The sequence below is a fragment of the Anas platyrhynchos genome, chromosome Z (assembly GCF_047663525.1).
Source record: "Anas platyrhynchos isolate ZD024472 breed Pekin duck chromosome Z, IASCAAS_PekinDuck_T2T, whole genome shotgun sequence".
Classification (NCBI taxonomy): Eukaryota; Metazoa; Chordata; class Aves; order Anseriformes; family Anatidae; genus Anas; species Anas platyrhynchos.
The window spans coordinates 52,774,021-52,798,280 of NC_092621.1; the positions used below are offsets into that span (position 1 = coordinate 52,774,021).

Below are 24,260 nucleotides of genomic sequence, written 5' to 3' on the forward strand. Positions count from 1 at the left end.
TAAGAGACCCACCTAATTGTTCAAATATTAGACCTCAGAAAATAACCGTTTTGTCTCTCAGCCACACCCAGGCATACACAGAAACCTGTGTGTAGTGAACCTGGCTGGAATGCCACTGTTTATCTGATTTTTTATTTTATTTTTTTTACAACCTCTACAGAACAGACTGCTGCAGAGCTGGCTGAAAGATAAATGCTGCAGGGAAAAGCTGTTTAGGTTTTCCTCTGGAGTTCTCAATTCCAAAACTAAAAAGTGAGGTTATGATCTACTTAGACTGAGAGATTGTAGCCAGTTACTGGAAGAAATGTGAATCACTGGTCGCATTGCTGGACTGCACTGATAAGTCTAAGTTGTACACAGAGCCTTGAAGTTTCTGGATCAGAGTCCCTAGAGACCAGAAGACTCATCTGCAGGATGTGAAGAAGCCATGTCATCAAGTATCAAGGGATGGGCCTAACAGATTGAGCTACCTCCATTCCATTGACCTTATGGTTCGTGCTTCTGACAGATCAAATCTGAGAAAAGGAGGGCTAGGTAACTTCTGCCTGATTGCTTCAGCCTAAAGGGTGCTGCTAGTTTTTCATTAGTCTCCTTCCACAGGATTCCATTTCCCCTCCTAATTACACCAATTTTCTCCAACAATTTAACCATAAAAATCTGAAAACCAGAGTGGTTTGCAGATACAGTATAGGCCTTTTCTGCCTTTGGGCATCAAGTTCAGACTTTTCAATCTCAGAAAATATTCAAATGTGTTGTACATTTTATTCATGCCAAACAACAAAAGGGAAATATGCCAGTGGCACAATAGCTTTTCAGAAATAACTCTAGGTATTTTTTGCAAGGAATTTACATAGCATCATTAGAGTTCTGACATGCTGTTCTATCTGCCTGTTTTCTTATTAAGTTATATTAATTCATACTGAATGATGTGGGAACACACAGTGAGAAAAGTCAATATAATTCTAGCAAAAATTAAGAATGACGAGCCTTTTCAGTATGCAAGCTGGCACTGAAATTTTCATTTGTTTTTGTATTACAGCTATACCAGCTGGTTAGCTGCATGGAATATTGATTTGCTGTGGGGAAAAGTAAAAAAAAAAAAAAAAGTTTATATTCCAGCTGCTATTTCTTGCCAATACAATATTAAAGAAATTTTATTTGCTGGATAGCTTACCATGTAGACAATAGCTACTTAAAATCAGAGTTTCTAGAGCTGACATTTATTGAACTGTAACAGAAGATTATCCATAGGGCAAGAATAACAAATTACAACCCTCTACTATGTAAGTTTGACAAGATAAAATTTGTGGAAACACAACTTGATTCTTCTTCAGTGAATAGAATTCTGACAGAAAGGTGTGTAAAACAGGAAACAGATCATTTCTTTTTTTCAGAAATGTTTATCTCTACATTTCCAGTGGAGCCAACACAGCTTGCAGAGTTTCTGGAGCTACAATCCTTTCTCTCTACTTCACAGAAAGCAGTCCAGTATAGTATTTTGAACAATAAAACTCAAATCAATCTGTTTATAAAATATAGCTCTCTTTTTTCTTAGGCATCCCCATATTGGTCATTTGGGGACTGAAAGAATCAAAAATGAAGCAATTTGCTCAATCTGACTGGCTGAGGTTAAGGTGTTAGAACTGAACACTGCCAGAGAACTATGTGTGATTATACCATTTTCCCTCTCAAAGATCCAATGGGCCTCAGAAATTGTATCTGAACTGCACTGCTGGAAGGCAGCTGGCTGTAGGGTGAAAGGCAGTAAAACAGATGATACTCAGCGCAGTATCAGTTACATGAGACAGAAGAGAACTTGAAGATATTATCTCAATAATCTTATTAATGCATGTACGGATAGTTCAGGTTTTTCTTTACAAGTTGCATTCACAATGTGTTCTAAAAACATGTGACAATAGTACAATAAAACATCCAACTGCAAGACAGAAGAAATCTATGCTGAGTATTTTCTACAGTATTTTCACAAACAAAACAAGCCTCTGCTCCCTTCATCCCCAATCAGACAAGATGTTAATATTACCTCTCTGGAACAGGGTATTTAGGACATAACTTGGCAGCCCTTGGATCTGTAGTGTATTCTGATGGCTGTAGTTCATAGCTACACAGAGTGGATCCTGTTGAGAGGGGAAAAAAAAAGATTGGTGGGAAAAAAAAATCAAATATTCTTCGCAAACAATATTAAAATTGATACAGGTCCTGGTTCTGTAGCTCTTCTATTACCACAGTGTTACGCCACAGCTCCTCCAGTAATGCAACACTGAATCAAGCCCAGCACATACTTCAGTGTAAAAGAATTACGTTTTCCATCTAGCTTTGGGTCCTCCAGCATTTGTGTGTTCAAGTGGAAAAGGCTAATTCACCACCTATTGTAAAAGAGCAGGACACAACACACTTTACAGTCTCCCTTCCCTGCTACTCTACCACACTTTTTCTTGTATTGTTTTCAGTGTATGAGTATTGCACAAGACAACATTCCTCATAGAAAGAAAACTTTAAAGTGTTGTGGAGGGGATTTTTTTTTTTTTGGTGTTTTTAAAAATGGTACTGGTCTACAGGCTTAAGAGTAAGGACCAAATGAACCAAACTGCTGAGATCAGAAAGTTGGCTGGACACAATACCTGATTGCATCAGATGTCCAAAGCTCTGGAAATAAAGCTGCATGTATGTCCTGCATACACAAGTCAGTACAGCATTACTATGATCAAGTTGCCTACAACCAAACTTAACCAAACTCAAACCACCTCATAGAAGTACATCACCCAGACAGATCCCTCTTCATTTGTCAGTGATCAAGGCACTGGACGTTTGAGTCAGTGCTTGAAGGAATACAGCAATTGCCATATCAGACTGGAGCAGCGGTCTCTCTGAAACTGGAGGGAGACATAAAGCCTACAATGGGATAAGCTTCCTATGCAAAGAGATTTTTTTTTCCCCGAGTTTATTTGCTAGCAGCTTTCTTACTGCTCAGTGCAAGGGGCAGCATTCCCTGCAGCCTCCAGCGTTCTTTTTCCTACACAGTAAGTTAAGGACATCTTGACCTTCCCCAGAGATATTCAATTCTTTGTATTCTCAAAGTCTCCTCTCCAGAAATACTTGGTAGCAGAGAGTTCTACAAACTGGATCTAAGACAAGTGTCTTTACACAAATTAAACTGAGACTTTTGAGAAACAGTCTTATCTTGGCCTGTGTGACAGCAGACAGGAGTATTACTTGGAGAAATTGGAAGTATTTGTAAAAATTGTAGATTCTTATTTGTAGAGATCTTGTTTACTATTGCCATATTGCTGTCCCTGTGAACAGACATCTGTTTACAGACTGCAAGAGAAGACAGAGTAGCTGAGGAGCCTACCCCATGCAGTCACTGGAACGCTAGTGAAGTATCACTTCTATGAATTAGTATTTTGGGAGCGGTCCAAAACATCAAGTACATCACTGAAGAAAATTAGATTTCTTGCAAAGTGAAGGTATCAGGTAAAACATATGAATTCTGTTTTCTGCTATTCTGCTATTACACGGAAAACATGGCATCAAATATACAGACGTCAGACCAAATTATCTTCTTTACATAACAGTTTGAAGTAATTAACGTTCCTTTTGGACAAAAGGCTCTATACTGATAAGGAATTTTGTTTACTCTGGACATCATTCTGTCATTACACAAACTTTTGAATCAAATGAGTGTATAAACAATTCTGGAATTTGGAGAAGGGGCAGGCAGCAGTAGAAAGAGTCACATGTGTATCCTCACTTAGAAACACAAGGAAAAAGAATACTGCATATATATTTTTTGTTTTGCTTTGAATACAGGCCAAAAGTTAAGTAATAGAAATGACTATAAAATGAAGTCCATAGCAAGAAGAAAAGGAACTGTGTAAGTGCACTTCAATTTATGTAACGAATTTTTGATAAAGAATGATAAAAAATTTTTGGTTCCTGCTTTGTCATTTTTTCATTCAACACTATCAGTGTTTCACTACAGTTATGCAGAGGTCCCTCATAATCCAAAGGGAGAGAGCTGAACTGTGGGAAGCCACATTTCCTTGCACCTTCTACCAGTTCCAGCAGTAGGGGAAAAGGACAGGACTCACTACGACCTGGGAAGAAGGTTCTAGACCCTGTGCAAAGAAATGTACACCTGAAGAGCTTCTGTTTGTATCCCAACCCACAAAAGCAAGCGAACCAAAACTGGATGCCAGCTCCTAATCTGCACAAAGCTACTGAAGCAGAACTTGCAGACTAGGATATCCCAACAAGTCCCTGACTAGGTAGGAAACTGGAGGCACCTTGCTAAGTCACCCCAGAGCCCTCCTGAGCATTCTCCTTCCTGCCATGCAAAGGAGCTGTGGATGCCTCTGGCTGCCAATATCTCCTGTCACCTGGGAACTGCTCTTTGGATTCCTGTGGGTCTCCTGCCTTCTGCTTTCCACCTCATGTTACATACTACTTTAGACTCCCAGCCAAGCGGGAAAGTGTTTTCATGGAGCTTGTCAGACAAGGGACATTAGCCACCCTGCGTCAAAACAAATTAGCTGAAATAATGCCCATGAGATTTGTTCGTCCTTTTGTCCTACACAATCAGGCAGAGGAAGTTTTTACTGTTCAAACAAATATTTCTTTCTGCCTTGAAAACCTTCTGACTCCACTAATACTGTGTGGCAGAGCTCCACAACCGAACTGGATGCTTGCATACTGTATCACTGTACATCAAGCAGATTTTCTTAACAAGAGAGTGCCTGCGCACCAGTAAATAAAAGTCTGAATTTTGTAAGGTGAGAACGGGAGGGATGGACTGCTTTCCCAAACCTTCCAGCCCATACTAGTTAGTAGTATGGGCTAGCAGAGTCTACCTTAGCATAGCCAGTCTCAGTCTTGCTGTCTTGCTGTTTGAGTTTACAAGGCCTGGAAAAGCTGAAAAACGAGCTTCCGTGATCTACCTTGCCGAGATAACTAGTTCACCAGAGACATTACTATCGTTCCTGAATTATTATCACTCTTAAAAGCATTACATTACAGCAAAGCATTACAGGTAGAACTCAGAGAACAAACTGAAAAATCATTGAAGAAATACATTCTTTGCTCCCCACGGCTGTCCATGTATTTCTTCTGGAGAAATCATCAGGCAAGTAACATTAAACTGTCCTGCAGGGCCTGAATTTGAGATACCAACATATTGCAACCTTAAAGAAATATACTTCTAAACTATGTGGGGCAACAGCTGCCCAGCCAGCAATGAAAACATGCAATTTACTGGTTTGACAGATTTTTATTAGTTGTTTTCACCTACTAGGTGGTATTCTGGAGACACAACAGTTTCTGATCCCTGGTTTCTTTTCCACAAATAGAGTTCCTCCAGGCCTTAGAACATTTTGGGGCTGCAACTGGAACAAAGAATCTCGAAAAACAAACTTTCCTTTCAACCTTAACCCAGCCATAGGAACAATCACCACCGTTTCCTTTAAAACATGGAAAATGGAAGCTTAAGACACTGGTTCGTATACCTGTGGGGAACTCGGCTGCAAATTTCACAGCCAAAGAGCACAAAACGTGTAGGATGCCGAGTAGTACTACCACAAAAGAAGGTATGTTACCATTCATTGCTGACTTCTGCCAACAACAAAAAGCAGAAGAGCACAACATTGTAAGACCTCAGAAAAAGTCCCTATGGGGAGCAGTAACAAAACCTTCTCTCTACAAACTCCTGCCAAGTGGAAAAAGACTCCCGCTATCATGAAAGGAAATAGACGATGCTGACCAGACTTCTTCACTCTTCATCTGCGAGGTCTGACAACTGTAATTATACCCTGTCAAACCACCATACGAAATAATTCTATTCACAACACAAGCACTAAGAATACATAAAATTTAGGCTTGCATCAGTTTCCCATTCGCCTTTGGGTTTTTAGAATAATGAAGACACTCTAGAAGCAGACATTTCACATTTGATGCTTCATTTAGGAATGAAGTAGCATTAAGCTATGCACAAATTACCATCAGAGTCAGAAATGAGTAAGAAAACAAGAACTCCACTTCTTTGAACTAGCAGCTAATGTGGAAGCATCAGAGGACTGTGCAACATTCCTAAATATTGTAGAGAGCCCTTGTGCGAAGAATGGTGCAGGAATACATGCAGGAGGCCAAACAAGGATGAAACTTCACCTGAACACCTCAACCTAATCTCTGGGCCCTAATAGAAACCAGAAAAATGCCTTGAGACAAGCAAGAAGGCATAGGACAAACCACTTTGTGGTCCTGAGTTCTTAGATTAATGCAAAAGATGTGTTCTCAGTGGATAAAGCAAGCTTCATTCTCTAGATCTATCCACCAGTATCTTTCAGAAGTGCTGTGTGTTTTAAAGGAAGGAAAGTAAGGACTGTATCTAAAATCCTGGCTGTTCCAAAGGGGGATGTACTGTCACTTATTTAAACGAGTGAGAATCAGAGGGTGGGAGAAAGCACAGCTTGCTTTTATAAATAAATACAGGACTGAAATTAAAAGAAGTGTCCTCCAGTGCCTGCAAAAATGTTTGAAGAAAAACACAACACACACACAAAAAAAACAACAGCACAATTTAGACCCTCCAGATGTCTCCAGATTTTAAGGCCATGAAAAGAACTACTTGAATAGCTAAGCATAGTTCATGTTACAAATAACTGTATGTATAAAACCTAAAAATGCCTTTAATGTCCTAGAGTCAAAATTCATAGAGATGTATTTTCAGCTGTAATTAAAAAGCCCAGACTATCCCCTTCTCAATCAGCAGTACAGGAACTTGAAAACAAATATTAATTTACTCATTCATCCACTCATATTTTTCTCACTATTAAATAAAATCAGCTATTCTGGAATCAAATTAAAAGCGCATGTAGCCTAGTAGCCGTTGTTTATCTCCTAGTGCCTCTTTTGCTCTTCACCACTTACGGCTCAGGGTTAGTACAGAATCACAGAATGGTTGAGGTTGGAAAGGACCTCTGGGGATCATCTGGTCCGACCCTCCTGCCAAGCAGGACCACCTAGAGTACGCTGCACAGGATGGCATCCAGGAGGGTTTCCCTGAGTACTTTTCTAGTTTTAAAAATCCAAACATTGCAAGTCCAACTCTTTTCCTTTTGGTATTTAAAATATTGCCATATTACAGTAAGTTTCATACTTCACCCATAACTAATCTAAAAAATATTTGGCCACTTGGTGCCTGGTAATTTCATTTTACTCTCTAGTTACATACTACTCAAGTTTACAAGACCAAAGAATAAGGCATTTTGTTGTTGTGTTTTAACTTTCTCTAAGCTATTCCTTTTTCTCAAGACCTTACTCTTCCTGACATTCTTTTTTTTTCCAGGCAAAAAGTCTCTGGACTTTTCTTGTTACTACCAACAACAGACATAAAAATAAAGAAAGTTTAAGGAAAAAAAAAAAAAAAAAAAGTAAAAAGGTATTTGAAAGCAAGGACCAGGAAACAGCCTTTAAGATGGCATCAGAGCAAGAGTTTTTACACACAAAATATGGTCCCTTTTTTTCCTCTCTTCACAATTAATAAATATTGCACTTACAGACAACGCTATCAAACATTTCATGCTATCAATAACGCCATATTGGTGTAGATTACTGCAGGACTCTGTGTGCAGCCTATCTCTATTGTGAAAACTGTTTCATTCTAACCAGGGGGTCCATTTTCAACACAATTCTGACAGGCAGCTATAGTAACAAGGTAGAGTAACCATAATGCCCCGTATCTCAAAACCAGTCATAATGTACTTTTATTCCAGACTTTAAAAAAATAAAAAATAAATCAAAACTAATAGCAAATTCAGATTCCCAAAGACCCCAATGGTGCAGAATCAATTATATGATATATATGCCTATAACTAATTTGGTACAACAGGTTTCTGGAAAATAATGAACAGGGAATCAAGTTTTAACCAGCACACTTCCCCGAGAAATAAATAAATAAATAAATAATGAAAAAGAAAGGTTGGGATAGGAACAGGAGCAGAAGAAAAATGTCAGAGGCTGGCAGAAATGTAACCACTATTTCTAAGGCAAATACCAACAGCATGCCACAAAGGCTTACTTTGACTACTGTATTTGATGATTTCATTATCTTCAAATGAAAGAAAAATCCTTTTTGTTTTCCCTTTGGTTCCTCCCCGTAGCTCAGAGAGATGACCTTATGCTGACTTAATGCAGCTTGATTTCCTTCAGTGATTACTTTTCAGGCCAGTCTCAGTAGCAGACTTACTGTGGTTTTACCTTGAGCTCTTAAGCACTCCTGGACCACGAGTAGCCTGTTCTAACTATGGTACTCTGACAACCAAGATGCCTGACTACACATTTTAAAATAGAAATATTCTAGATTCCTAAATCCGCATCTGGTCATTTACATAACAGATAGGAACAGTGGTTCTCATAACGACTAGTCATTACACTTATTGTTGAACGAAACATGTCAGAAATTATGGCCACCTGTTTTAGTGTTTCTTTTAGATAATGACATCTCATTGCTCATTTCACACTGTCATAAATGAATTATATCTTCAAGGATATTTAAAAATGCTTTGGCAAGACCTTGGAAAGGTCATTGTAACGTTTCATGGATGTTACATTTTGAAGCATCAATCACCCTTTCTAGAAAAAAGAGCTCTTAGCCACAATACTCAATATGCATCGTTTTTCAAGTGCCAAGACCAATAAAAACATTGAATCCCAAGCACTCCCCGCCTAACGTGTTCTGCTGGGTGAGAAAATCTGAGCAGACCAGCAACAGTTTGTTCAAAATATATAAGTTTCTCGGTCTTGCAAAACCCACAGATCTACAAGCTCAATTATTAGCATGGCTGTGTGTGAGCAGCGTTAGAAAATGTTCCTAGTCAGCACTGCATCAGCTGCAGGAGTTGCTTCAGACTTGCATCTTTGTACAGGCTGAAAATCTCAGTGGTCAACTGCATAGCTTTTTCCTCCCGTGTCTCCTTTCGTAACAGATCCCAGCCAGTTGCTAGTGTTCATGTGTCAATCACTCTGAACAGACTGAAGGCAAACACTTTGTTTTCTTAACATCAGCCAAGCTTTACAAGGGACAGAGCTCCCTTTTCTTAGAAGGGATGGTATTGCAAATGCTAGACCTGACAGTGAGGGAGCAAGCGGGATGGGGGTGAGTGAGAGGTTACTGACCTGAAATGGTGCAGCATTATTCACCACATCATTTCTTTTTCCTAAATTACAGCAGAATAGCAAGTGCTTCATTACAGATTCAGAAAACCAGAAGGCTGCTTCATCGTGAAATGTTCTTCATGCTTCAAGCAAGCATTTCCTCTGCCCTAAATACTTATTTATAATCTTGCTTACAGAAAAACACACGTTGCATTGCACACTAAGAATTCTGCCACAAACGCTCTGAACCCTACCTTGTGTTAGCAGTTTTGTCATTTTTTGCATAGGCAGACAAGTTCCTCTCCCATTTTGGAAAAGACACCATGAATGCTAAATAGCTAAAGAATCATACCTGATACTGATAAAATCATGAATCAATCCAATGATGTTGCAGTATGTTTTACTATGTTACAACTTCTGATAAAGATGCTTAGGTAAAATGTTTTATCTGAATTTACTATATAACCTCTGAGGAACAATGGGGATTTCTTTGGGATGGAAGGATTCTTAAGCAGTAATTTATAAAAGAATTCCAAGGTGTATGGACAGGTAAAGAGATTTCAGAGATGCTATCTGAGCCAGGTGAAAATGGTTAATTCTTCAAATGCATATGCAACAGTCTACGCAGAGCCTATACCCAGCACAATTGCTATTTTCAGGTTGTAGAAAAGGTTAGAGCTTTTAGAAGGGCTCAGAAGAGCAAAATTAAGAGTTGACTGCATTCTGTACCCATGCATCTTCATACATTAAGGTGTGTTTTTTTTGTGGTTTTTTTTTTTTTTTTTTTTTTTTTGTTATGCACTAGAAATTGCAAGTATGGAAAACTCAGCATTGATTATCACAATAAATGAAACAACTCTCTTGCCTTCTTCAGAACTTGTCAGGTACACTTTAAAATTCTAACTTGATAACATCACAAACACAGAAATTGCAGTTAAGCTGCGTGCAGAAATGTTCAAAGTTCTCAGGTCTGCTTATTATTTGTTTTACAGTCGACTCCTACAGTGTAGAAGTGACCTTCTAAGGTCACTTGAAACAGGCTGCCAGTTCAATTTATTAGTTTTATTTAGTTTAAACCTACTCTTGGAGCTATGAAGCGTCTCTCAGAAAAATTATTCTGTTTACTCAGTACTATAGTTTTGATTCTATTTCACTGTTCTTGGTCTATCATAGGATTGAATAATGCTTTAACTTTTACTGTACGTAGAGTATGCATTCACTATGTGTGGAGCCATAGCAATTAGGGTGCTCAGTAGGTAAATTGTTCACTTGCTATTAAGTACCACTTTGTGGAACCTGCCCTGGTTTGTGAACTTACAAACAAAAATATAACCATGAAGATAAGCTTCTCAGAATTGTGTGATTCCAGTCCTGCACAGAGTACATCTACAAGAGGAAAGCTCAATTTAGTTTTGTGCTCCTTTTCAACAAGCTCAAGATCATACAATGAAAATTATGGCTTGACCTCACGAATGATTCCATTCTTCTCTAAGAACAGACTTCACACTTCTGGCCAAGCTTCTCTCAGCTCAAACACCTGGCTCTGATATTAATTAATGAAAATGTCAAAGATCTATTTTAAAACCTAAAATGCTAACATAGATAACAGTTAGAATGAAGAATCACGTGGGCAAGACACAGCATGTTTTTTAGGAAGAGTGGGTTCTGTTGTACTTTAAAAGATAGTTTATGCTGAACATATTTCAGGCACAGTTAATACAAGACTTAACTTTCTATAATCATAGAAACAGTGTTTGTGGTAAAACAAGACATGGCTGCATTTCACTATTTCAAGTACCTGCCCACGGCAAGGGGAGTTGGAACCAGATGACCTTTAAGATCCCTCCCAAACAACACCATTCTGTGATTCTACAATTCTACAAGACTCCACTGATGTTAACTTCACATCAAAAAATAACTGACCTGTTTTATGTAAGAGAAACACATGGTTAAGGGGTTAAGAGTGAAATCATATTCCAACACCGCCTACTTTCACTGTGGACTTATCTCAGACAGCTCTGCACAAATTACATGAGGAAGCCACCACTCTTGGTCTAACCCTGCACTGTGCTGGCACAGCTGTTCACATAACTATGGAGACAGGCAAGAAATGTTATTTATAATTCCACCAGAAAAACAGGGGCTGCACTGGAGCACTGATTGAAAGCAGGGCATTTTCTCACACCCACAGACATGCTCCAAGCACAGACAGCAGTACAGCTATTACTGGCCCCTTATACATGAGGATATTTCAACAGTTACTGTTGAACAAATCAGAGCGTTTCCGTAGGAGTAGTTGAGAACACACCCAACAGTTTTGGCCCTTCTCTTTAATTCTCACCATACTTTCTGGTCCTGTTTTAAGAATGGTCTTTCAAAACTGTACAAGACACAAACAGGAACATATCAATATTGTAAGTTTTAGCAAAGCTTTAGCTTAAAAAAATACTGCATTATTTCATCACCATTTCTTAAACTAGATTCCATTTTTAGTTTAGCTAATGTACAAGTGTTTCTTTAATACTATTAAATTTGTACATGAACAGATATGTTTTTTCCATACCATTAGTTTCTGCAAATTTCTGAACATCAGCCAGAGTCTTTAGTTCTTTCCTTGGGCAAGCTGATACACACAAAGCAAGAGATTTGATCTTCTGATGTACTATATCAATGTTGCACGGATCCAAGAAGAAAACATACCTAGAGAAGAAAAATATGTGAATTACTTCTGTTTTAATCAACAATTACACTGAACAAAATTGATTTAATTTCAAACTAAAAGATTCATTCAAGAGTAACCTTTAGTCTACCAAGAAACATAGGAAATTTGCTATTATCATAATTGTGTGGGTAAAAATTATTGACATACTCAACATATGTGCCAAAAAGACTAATATTTACAGACTTTTGGATCACACAGAAGAGATATGTAACTTAACCAGATTCAAGTCCATTCAAATGGTATTGTTTACAAAAAGAGTAGCACTTCTATCATGCCTCTTCACAGATATGGGTCTTAAAATTCAGAGATAATGCTTCACTCCAGCCTTCAACATGACTTCATACTTTCCATTTTTTTTCCCAAAATACACAACAAACCCTCTAAGATTATACTTACGCTATTTAAAAAAAAAAAAAAAAGACAGACTGTCACTATTTTTTCAGAACAGCTTTTTGTTTTAGATTGATTTTCCATACCACTAGCCCATACCCATACCATAAATCATGTTAGTATTTATTTTGAAATAAAAATTGTTCATCTCTTTCTAGTAGCTACAGTTCAGGTACAGTATTTTAGAGAGATTCTATTAAATAACTTTTCAAGATGGTCACTGTCATTTAAAAACCCAGTTTGTGAAGTACTTATTATAGCTTCCTAGCCATCATTTCTCCTGACTACACACATCACATTGCAAACACTGCCCTACTGTATTGTCCATTCATGGTATAATGCAGACACAGCATCTTTTCTTCTGTGAAAGTTGAACGAGTGCTTCAAATTCCTGTAACTCTGGTGACACACTACGCATTGAAATACTCTCTTCATATCATCTCACACCAAAATTGGAAAACAAAACAAAACTACCATGTAAAATAGCATTTCTTTTTTTGCAGTTCACACAGGTGAAATTCAACTCATAATCAGTAAAAATCCCTTCTGATCCCAGAATATTTTTTTAAACTACCATATAGTTATACATAGTTATAAGTACACTATAAGAAGACTCTTTTACATGCACACTATCAGAAATAAATAAATAAATAAATAAATAATATATAATAATATATTATAATAAATAATAACTTATAAATAATAACAGTTATAATAAATAAAACTTTCAAAGAGATTGGTGTTTTACTTATTACTTGGACTGGAACTTTTAAGAAGGATGTGCTATGACAAAGTGTTACAAGGGAAAAGGCAATGTCCCAACACGTTTGATACTACACACTTTAGAGACAATACTTCTAAAGTGATATTTTTTATAATGAATCTCACAGGCCATGCATAAATGTCAAACTATTTTTTTTTTTAAACAATTGGGACAAAGCTGGTTCAAAAATCACTGTGCAGATACCAGGAAAAGAAAAAAAAAGTTTACTTCATATAAGTTGGCCACATGTGTAATGGCCAGAGTTAAGATCCTGCCTGAACACTTTCAATCTATGTGCCAATTGCTGTCTAACTTTCTCACACAGGGAAAAGAAAGGGAAGTTTCTATTACCTAATCTCAACGTATGATAATTATTACTACTTAGCACACTTTTTCAGTCCTTAGCTTCAAAAGACTTCTTGTCTTACCTCCTGAAACTCCATCAAAACTTTCACCTATATGAACTGTACTGCAGTAATGCACCACTTGAATTCTTAAAACATTCCTTTTCTTTGTCCCTATTTCTGTGAATTTTTTAATTTTAATTTTTTTTTTTTTTTTACTGAATACATTCTACACACCTCAGAACTCCATAGACCATGAAAATCTAGGAAGTAAGCACACACAAAAACCTCTGCCCTATCTCCAAGGTAACTAACTGGGTGTGAGCAACAAGCCATGAATTCCACACTTTCCCTTTATTTCAAAGAAAACACCTTCCAATTGATACTAAGACAAACAATAGTGGTTTTAACTGGACACTCCTTTTACAGCCTCCTCTTCTTGAAGGCAAGTCCCTGCAGATGTTCTTCCATTCTCTAAGGGCATGTGGAGAGAGAGCATCTGATCAAAGCAGCCATCAGCAAGAACATGTAAGAATAAAGCATGACAAATGATAAGGGAGGCAGTGACAAGAACAAAACTGGTCATTGCACTAACTAGTAAGGATATGCAAGAACACTTATTTTGCAGTGAGACTGCATTATTAAGGACCTCACCAAATTGTGATAAGGAAGGGGAAACAAACACACAGACACGAAGCTGCAGGCAAAACGGGACTTCTCAACTGATAAAGATGCAAACCTGATGGTCCAGGATGCTGCAGAAGGTCAGTGGGGCTACTCAAGCTGATGAGATGTACAGGGATGGGAGGAGTTGCATGTAAGCCAGGGCTGGTCATTAAAGCTTTTCTGAATGAGCCTGACCACTGCAGCCTGTCCCACCTCCTCATTAAACCACTTGCTTCAACGTGTCTCTACACCATCTCACCCTATGCAACATTCAAGTCTGCTGCCAGACAACAGTTGATGGGGGACCAGCACAGCACAGGTCAGTTTGGTGCCAGCAGCACCAGGGAGGTAGATGTGTGTGTGCTGGGGACCCAGGGGTGTTGTGTATGGGCCTGCACCAGGCTGGCTGGCTCCAGCAGCACGAGGGCAAGAGGGAACAGGGCTGTGTCTGTGTGCTGAGGCTGTGCCTATGTGCCATATGTCCTGCAGTTACCTCTGGGCATGTCTGTCCGTCTGCATCCCTCAGCCTGGGCAGAGACCCCAATTCCCTGGGCAGGAGGCCAGTCCTAGCACCCCTGAACACATATTGCTGAGAAAAGCCCAGGAAAACCAATTCTGGCATTCACAGGCTGGAGTATAGCCCACTTCTACATTCATTTCAAGTCAAAGACCAAACTATAATCTTAATGGCTGGAAGAAAGTGGAGTACTCTGTAAAATGAAGACTACAATTTTAAGTCAAGACTGACAATTGAGAAATATGATGCAACTACAGGGCCATATCCCATTTGGACAGAAGCATGCTGTGTTGGCATACCCTTAAACAGACACATATAATTCAAACACCACACTGTGCAGTTCAGAGATGGCTCTGACCAAAACAAGGCAGCTGCAAATCAAACTCCGAGCTATGAATCTGTGGCTTCAATCGACGGTTCAAGAAATTTGATGCAAGATGTTTTCAAATTCTAACAGCTAAAACAAGAATTGAAATGCCAGGCACCAGCATTACAGGGGAAAATGTTTGCTTTTTAAAGCTATGATTTATTGAAAACAACTGATTTTATTGCAGAAAATTCCAAACCATGTCAATGCAGGTTTTGTTCATATCTTGTGCTGCAATTTCTTCAAAATCAACAATAACAAATTAACTTAGATCAGCAATACAAAGACTAAAGTAATTAGATTTTTAGAATATGCTTCAGCCCTAGAAATGAAAATTTGTTTGCTGTAGGAAATTTGTACGTCAGATTTAGAGCCTAAGAAACCATCTTTATGTTGTACCTTAATCTACTTTTTGGAAACGTTTGTCTCTGAAACAAGGCATGATGAAAAGTTACTTGAGGTAAAAAAAAAACTGCATGTAATTTGTAACATATCTACACTCATAGCTATAATAAAAATTAGAAATTAAAATAATTCCTATACGTACAGAGAAAGGAAAAAATTTGTGTAACTTTTCAAAAGTCATGATATATGAAAATAGCATCAGTATCAAGTTGTTCATTCTGAGGCAGGAAATTAAAAATGAACTTCTCCATATTTTTTCAAAATGTATCAAAAAATGCACATGTATATATATAGACTTAGACTTCTTCTTGTTCTCCTGTTTTAAGTTTGTATTTCAATGTAGCTTTTTTTTTTTTTAAGACATCTAAAAGAAAATTCCAGACTTCTAGGGAAGTAATTCAAAATATAATTTCAAAATGATCAGAAGTTAGAAACAGCATCAACAGTTTTGACTCCTGATTTGTAGTTTATTAGATAAGTGCTGTATTTTTCATAGTCACAAATAGGTAATAGGACAATCTCTTCTTCCCATGTAAAAACAGGAAGACAAAGCATCATAACTTCATACACTTCACCTTGATTCTGGAAGCATGAACAGGTTATTTTAGGAACTGTGTCAAATTATACAAACAAGCTGTACTGGGTTTACAGGGCATAGTAGCAGGGGGCTGCAGGAGTGGCATCTGTGAGCAGAGCCCAGCAGCTGCCCCATGTCAGAGCAGAGCCAGCTCCAGATGGCTCCAGAAAGGAGCTGCTGCTGGCCAGAGCTGAGACAGGGAGTCATGCTGGGTGGGCCTCTGGGGGAGCAGATTTAAGGAAGGGGGGAAAATACTGCTGTGCAACAGCAGCCGAGAGAGAGAGGATTGTGAAAGCGTGAGAGAAGCAGCCCTGCAGCTCCCAAGAGAAGGGCCGCAGGAGGGCAGGAGGTGCTGCAGGCAGGCAGCAGCAGTTCCCCTGCGGGCTGTGCAGGGAGAGGCCCCTGGTGGAGCAGGCTGTCCCCCTGCAGCCCATGGGTCCCCCATGGAGCAGATCTCCACGCTGCAGCCCCCCCATGGGTGGAGGAGCCCCCGCTGGAGCAGGTGGATGTGGCCTGGAGGAGGCTGCGGCCCATGGAGAGCCCCCGCAGGAGCAGGCCCCGGGCCGGAGCTGCAGCCCGTGGAGAGGAGCCCACGTGGAGCAGGGGGTCTAGGGGGAGCTGCCCCCACCCGTGGGGGACCCGTGCTGGAGCAGTTTGCTCCTGGGGGATGGATGGATGGACCCCGTGGGATGGAGCCGCGTGGGAGCAGTGCTTGAAGAGCTGCTGCCTGTGGGCAGCGCCCGCAGGCTCATTTCGGGAAGGACGGCATCCATGGGAGGGACCCCACGTTGGAGGTAGGACAGAAAGTGACCATGAAGGGGTGGCGGAGATGAAGTGTCAGGGACTGACCGCAACCCCCATTCCCTGTTCCTCTGCACCACTTGGAGAGAGAAGGCAGATGAGGGTGGATGCGAAGAAGGTGTTTTGAGTTTGCTTTTAGTTTCTCACTGTTCTATTCTGCTAGTGACGGGTAATAAATTACACTAATCTTCCTGTGCTGAGTCTGTTTTGCCCATAATGATAACAGGTGAGTGATCTCCCTGTCCTTACCTCAACCCTTGAGCCCTTCCCATTGTATCTTCTCCCCCTTCTTCATTGAGGTGGAAGAGTGAGGGAGCAGTTGGAGTGGGATTTTGGCTGCCCAGCAGGGTAAAACCACCACATAAGCCTATCTTACCTTCAAGTACTTTCTACATTCTTATATTTGTGTCATTGATTTTCTGTCAGCTCTCAGGGCATCTCTTTATACGCAAATGAGTACTTTACAGAACAACCATTTACTGTGATTTACAAGCATCTTATTGCTATAATGGAGAAATGAATTAAATGATCACAACCAATCTAAACAAATGACATGTAGGGCATATACAGTTTCTTTCAACCAAATTCTCTGCATGCATCATGCATGCTGCAAGCTCTATCTGAGCTTTCTTACTAGCTAAAAATCCACCCTTTTCCTGAGTCAAAGGCATTTATTAAGGCAGAAAACCACCCTAACTGTTCTTCGTGGCAGCATATGAACATCTTCTTGTACTCAGAGGAACAGCACTAACTGGATTCTGCCCAAGCAGCAAAATACTAATGACCAAAAATAAAAATGAATATTTGGCTACTGTGGACATCATTTATGGACATTTTTAACCCCATCATAACAGGCAAAACCTGAAAAAGCAAGAAGCTTATTTAAAGCAGGCAGGTTTGATAAGAAGTCATTAAACTAAGGCTGGTTTATCATCCTGTGTCTTACCCTTGAGCACAGTCTATTAAAGCTGTATTTTCTTTCTAAAATAAAAAGATGCTTGTTTCACTCTTTGTTGACAAGATCATGTTGCAAAAACCTCCTTCCCAACATTGCACCTCACTGGTGTCAGCATCACTGATGTACACTGACCAGATCATACTATTGTGAGGACTCTTGCTCCTTACCCTTACCACCCAGATTTTCATATCCATGCAGACCACATTTCACTTCCTCATTACAGTCTTTATGGGTTGCTGTCATTTACAAGGAATGAAATGCTGTTTTTACAGATGATTTAGCTTTTCTGCCTTGGACTCAGAAATGAAGACAGAATTACTCTGCAAGCAGAATGAAATGAGTATAACTTTATGTTTCAAAAATCACATTTGTGGATCTTAAAGCCCATCCTTCTCTTCACAAACTGAAATAGAAAGCAGCAGTAAGAAGACTTTATTTTTACATATGTCTGAAAAGTACTCCTATAAAATAGCATGAAATATTCCAATGAACTGCACCTCAGACAGTGCAGGAGCTCCATCTGCTAGACACAGATGCAAAGCAGATAGTTTCTTCTGAAAAGTTGCTAAAAAAAACAAAAAGTCACCGAGAGTGAGAGTGGGAAGGATCACTTGCTTACGTAAGAATTGGTCTCCACCAAAGCTGGGTACCCTTGACTGTACCAGTCTTCACCGTGAACAGTTATAGAATAATCTGCCTTTCTAGAAGATTTTCTCTCACTCTTACCAGTGATGATGATATCCTATGTAAGTGTACCCACTTCAGTCACACTTCAAGCCACGATATATCTTTTTTTTGAAAAAATATACTTTTGAACCTTACTAAGACTTTGGCTTGACAAGCAACAAGCTCTGTATGTTAACTGCATTTAAAATTTTCTCCATTTCTACTTGCAATCTTTCAATCATTGACTTTACAAGGTGAAAATCACTTAGCAGTGCTAGATGTTTGTATTCATGATGGCCTAATTTCTGTAACATACATATCCTAGGGAGACTATTACACTATTATTTGGTGTGTTCCAATAGGGTGCCTGAGCTTCTCAACCTTCTCACACCAAGACAGACATCATTTCTTTCTAAAGGTAAAGATGTTTACGTTGATAATTTTAAACTTTGTATCATCTTTCACAACACAAGAATGACAATTTTGTACTGATATACCTGACTCTAGAAAGCACTAAAATATTTATTGAGTGCAGTAGGAATTTTTTTCTGCATAACTGTTAAGCTTTTCAACCCTCCTAAAAGCTGCAATTAGATTAAGAAATGATTCTTTTGACAGAATAAATATGTAAAAATGTTCATGCTGTTTTATTTAATTTAAATTTTCCTGAAATCACACCAAATACCTAGCAACATTAAACCTTCAACCAGCATGGTGGTTTTACTCAGCTGGGCAGCTGGACTACAACACAAGTGCTCTCTCTACACCCCCTCCTCAAAAGAAAAGGGAGAGAAGGAAAAAAAAAAAAGGCTACACAGAAGCACAGAGGGAAGAAAAATTCTCTACTTCCAATCAACAAGCAATGTTTGGCAACATCACAGGAAGCTGGACCTCAAATGCATGGAGCAGTTGCTTGGGAGGACAGACATTTTCACGATGAGAGCCACCCCTCTCCTTCCACTTTCCCACTTTTTATTGCTGAGTGTGACACCACACTGTATGGAATATCCCTTGGGTTGGTTTAGGTCAGCTGCCCTGGTGACATCCCCTCCCAACCCCTTGCCCACCCCCAACCTGCTGGCTCCAGGGGTGTTGGGGGGAGTCCTGGTGCTGTGCCAGCACTGCTTTGTTATAGACAGCACACTGGTGTGATACCACTGCTGTTCTAGCTATGGGTGCAGAGCACAGCACTGTATGGGCCACTGCAGGAAAAGTTAACTCCATCCCAGCCAGACCCAGTAAAATCAGGTATTTAGAAATCTTCATTATGGCAACTCAAACTCAGCACATATGAGAAATATTTCCAAAATAATCCCCACAAATAGAGGATTATCTGCTAATCTGAAAATGAAGTGTGAAGCAAAAGAACATCAATCTCATAAATTGAATAATTTTTAGCTCTTTGATGTAATCAAATAGTAAACAAGACATCTTTTTTAACAATTAGTACCACTATTCTAAGGTTAGACTGCATAGCTTACTTTCTAACATTACACAAATCGTACAGATGCATTCTGAGCAGCAGAGCTCAACAGACATCCACTAGGTTTTTGAGCCCTCACTCCAGAATTCTTGTTACTCAGCTCTAGCACTACAGCTGTAGTAAGGTTTTTTTCCTCTCAATAGACAGAAAATACCTTTGTTGGTTCTGACCTTTAAGTGTGTTTCCCCATGATACTGCTTACTAGGAGTTGTGTGTTGATTAAAATCTTTGTGCACTTTCTCCACGAGCACCTTTTATACATTCTACTTAGAATCCAAGGTTTAAAGTTTTAAAGTCTCATTTTAATGTGTCAGATATATCCCAGTTTCCCCTAAACTCAATGGCAGAAATTAATCATAGGATGTCAGAAGTCAAACCATTTCCACATATATATCATAGGCCTACTCTCAAATTTGAGAACACTTATATTACACTTAAAACCCTAAAAAAGACAACTCTTTAGTGATTGCTACAACATCCCACATTAACTGAATGCTAAGAATAGGACATTTCTCAGTGAATTAGCTATGCTCACGTTACACTTCCGTCAACATACACTTTCAAAGTACTTTTGATAGATGTTAGATTGTTGTTCTCCAAGTGAGAACAGTGGAAAAAGACCAGTAGGAAAAAAGGATATCCCTTTTCACATTTTATTGGAAATCACTTTCAAAGGAAGAAAGGTTTTGCATTTCCTGGTTTACAGAATTAAGCAACTGAATCACATACTCACTTCTTCTGTGTGAGGTCCAGACCACTGTTGACTATTCCCTCCACCTTGACATTTTTCTGTCCACAGATATTTCCATAACTGTCATATCCTGAAAGCAGTCTTGCAGCTGCTCCTGTAGCTATTGAAAAGCCACAGATAAAACCCTGGGGGGAAAAAAGAAAAAAAAAAAAAAAAAAAAAAAAAAACAGAATTTAGTAATATTCTCTTTTGACAGCTGGAAAAATTGAGTTTAATTCATTTGTTTCTAAGCACAGCTTCTTTAAATACCCTTTCAGATCAAAGACAGAAAGACAAGGAGAATCCACAGAGAACTACTGTGCAATTATAAAACAAAATGCAAGGCAAAAAGAAGCTCAAATATCTAACACTGTACATTATCCACGCAGAGTTAAAAATCTTGTAGTTGTTTTTGTGAGAGTCATAATATTCTCTTCAAGTGGTGCACGAAACAGAAGGGAGGCCAAGGGCAGCCAGTGAAAAAAAGAGCTGGAGTTTTCAAGGGTTATTATGCATCTTAGAAGACTCCAGACCATCCTGATTTTCTTAGTTCAAGATTTGTTCTTTCTTCAAATCTAGTGTTTTCAAGATGAGCTAGAAGGACAAGGTTTATCTGACATAGGTTCATTTTAAGAAAATCTTTTTGCTCTAAAGCAAAAGAAGAGAATGGCCAGGTGAAGGCACCAACTGCTCCAAATGCCAGGTTCAAATGCAGGAAAGAAGGAGGTACAGTGGAAGAGTATGAAAAACAGCACATGGGGCAATGGGATAAACACCCCAAATCAGGCAGGTCTTTCTGTGAATGTTCAGAGTTCTCACACTGGCAAAATCAGGATCAAGGCAGTGATGATGTGAACAGGAGACTGCTTCCAAAAGAATCGTGAGCTGTCTCGCAATGTCACTGACAGGGGAGAAGTGAACCATAGGCTTGCTCCACTACTACCAATGAACTGTTTTTACAGATGAGACAAGCTAAGATTTGAGAAGCCATCTGAGACGTGTGTGGAGCAACAGGATCATAGACACTTGATGACAACAGGTAATGAAATCTGCATTTAACAGTTAAAATGTGGGTGGTTTTAGAGGTCTAAAGATACAAGAGAGTGATCTTTATGACGGACAGGCTATCATTGTAGAGAAACCCCAGACAACAGCAAGCTGGTCATTATCCTTCCCTTGTCAATGCACTAATGCACTTACAGACTTAATACTCAAAGTGAGAACAAGGGCAAAGTCAGCAAAAGGCTATCATCACAAATAGTAATTAAAGCTGATTTCCAGCACTCTCTCTCAACTTTCTCGATCTCTTGCTGTTCTATAAAGGATTTACTAGCATGCATTTTACATGCAACAAAACTCAGGCTCTTGGCTGGTTCATATTTTTTTTTCCCCCTACACACACAGTAAGGGAAATTACATAATTCCTCCCACGTCTAATCCAAGTCATGACAACGTGAAGATGACCTCAAAGCCCATCATGGTAACTGACTCTTCAGGTGAACATTCCCCTAGAACACTAACTTACAGAATATTTGACCCACTTGGATAATTGTTCTCTGTACTATATTGCTTAGACAGGAAAATCTGGGACACTAACCTACAGCAGGCTAATTTATGACTGTTGGAGCAAGTGGGTATAGACTGAGTAACCAGAGAGCATCAACAACACAGGCAGAAAAATAACAACCACAACAAAAGCTGCTAGTTCGTTTGTCAGGAAATACTGTGCTTTTAAAGATTTTAAGATGTTCACATGTTACAGTGATGACATAATTTGTATAGTTTAAAGAAAAACTGTCATCTTTGCACTTCAAGTGCAGCCAATAACAAACATTTCAGGAAAAGAAAAAAAAAATTGTTAATGGATTAAGAATTCCAAAGACCAGAGACTAAGGGACTGCAACAGAGAAAGCTGACAGCCTTCAGAAATTCCAGATGGTGAAGGGCTACTGCATGAAATGCAGCAATGCAAGACAATGACATTCTGTGCTTAAGAAGAACAGAATACATAGGTCCACAAAACAACACAAGATAAAAAGAAATCAAAACAGCTTGTGCCACCTGGACAAGGTCCTGTATATCCTGTTGTAGGTGGCCCTGCTTAAGCATGGGGATAGGACCAGATGACTTCCAGAGGTTCCTTCAAACTGCAGCTGTTCTGTGAGTCTGCAATTTTCAGTCTTCAGTAACCTGCATCTCTTGGAGATTTGTTTATATATAAAAAGTGCACAGAGTTGTGAAGTTGTCTTGAGCATGATGAGGGTTTCAACACACAGGACAACTCAGATAAAAACACCATACCATTAGAAATATGGTTGTTAGTATTTGGTGCTTCTAGTAAGCCTCCAAGATGAAAATAGCCAGCTGTTGGATACTCAGTCTTTTTTTCCTCAGCAAAAAGCTTACAGTAATTCACAGAACTATTTACCAGGCTCAAAAGTATTATTTCCAGGACATCCCCAGTTCTACAAGGAGCATGAGTCAAGTGACACCTCATAGCGCTGGAAATCACATACAAATGAAACTGGAGTTTCAGGGGAAAGGGAACTGGAGCAAGAGCTGTCACAAACAAGAAGTTCTGAATCCCTATCAAAGGCTTTTCACCTGTGCATATGACCCATTTCTGTTCTACAGCTGACAGCTCCTACGACAGTATAGCCTGCAGACCTTACCCAGTAAGTAAGTTACTGGATACAGAGTTTTAAAACCACTTTCTAATGAATGCAAATTCACTAACTACACAACATTCATTGAATCCTTTGAGTTTTACTCACCATTCCCACGCAGAAGAGGATGAACAAGAGCAGCCATGGTACGTCTGTGCAGCTGTGGTCCTCCAGAGGCTTCCACTCTCGCTTGGAGCTCTTGTGTGAGAAGAGAGAAATGGAGTTAACGACGTTTGTTCAAGTGTCTCCTCTTCTCAGTAGAAACAAGGCAGAAAATAATTCTCTGGGGCATTAATGTATGCAGGAGTTACCTTTCATCTCTTATACACCTGAAGCAGCTTGGTCAAAAAACTTAAGAGAAAGTTTAAGCTCATGAAAGACACTTCAAACCAAGTGCCTCCATTGGAAGCTAGACTGACAAATAATTATTTACCCAAGAAACAGGTAATTTATCCAGGAACTTAGAGTGTTTTATCCAAGAAACAGGTTCCTTTCACTCGTGTTTTTTTATTCACTGGAAAGAGATGCTCATAGCATGGAATCAGCGGTATCTGCTGTTGTAGTTTTCCACACCCACTTTCCAACAGTTTGATTTCCACGAAGGAGAAAAGGTTAAACTTTTCAAAAACTCTCAAGTTTGAAAACACTACTGGCAGGTTTAACAAGTATAACGCATATAGAATGGATATAATAAATTGCTGTTAAAGGAACATTTTTTTCTATCTGTCAAGAGGCAGCTGAGCATAACACTTCAGCAAAGAAATCCCTAGTCAGTATTGCCCAGGTGTCATAAAGGAAAGTGTTGTATTAAAAGGTTGAAACACTCGATGATGTTGAGAGCTGTTTATTCTTTGCAACACAGCAAATAAACAGGCAGTTGTAAGCAATTCAAATTGTTTGCTGCTCATGAGGTAAAATAGTTGTGTATATACCACTAAAATGAAGTCTTTTTGCTGTCTAGACAAAAAGACTAGTCATTTTGCTGTCTAGGCAATACAGCTTAAAAAAATACTTCAAGAAAATAAGCTTTTCTACAAAAA

At 39.1% G+C, this 24,260-nt stretch overlaps 1 protein-coding gene across 2 annotated transcripts in view; it reads right to left on the reverse strand.

Annotated features, from left to right (window-relative positions):
- SLC44A1 (solute carrier family 44 member 1) overlaps positions 1 to 24,260 on the reverse strand; it is a 63,066-nt gene that overhangs the window by 22,683 nt on the left and 16,123 nt on the right. For both annotated transcript variants that reach the window (XM_038170052.2, XM_072030733.1), the window contains exons 2-5: positions 23,329 to 23,418; positions 20,558 to 20,700; positions 11,729 to 11,865; positions 2,042 to 2,135 (exon numbers count right to left, since the gene is read on the reverse strand). In XM_038170052.2, coding sequence (XP_038025980.2) covers positions 2,042 to 2,135; positions 11,729 to 11,865; positions 20,558 to 20,700; positions 23,329 to 23,418 — 464 coding nt within the window. The remainder of the gene's footprint in view (positions 1 to 2,041; positions 2,136 to 11,728; positions 11,866 to 20,557; positions 20,701 to 23,328; positions 23,419 to 24,260) is intronic.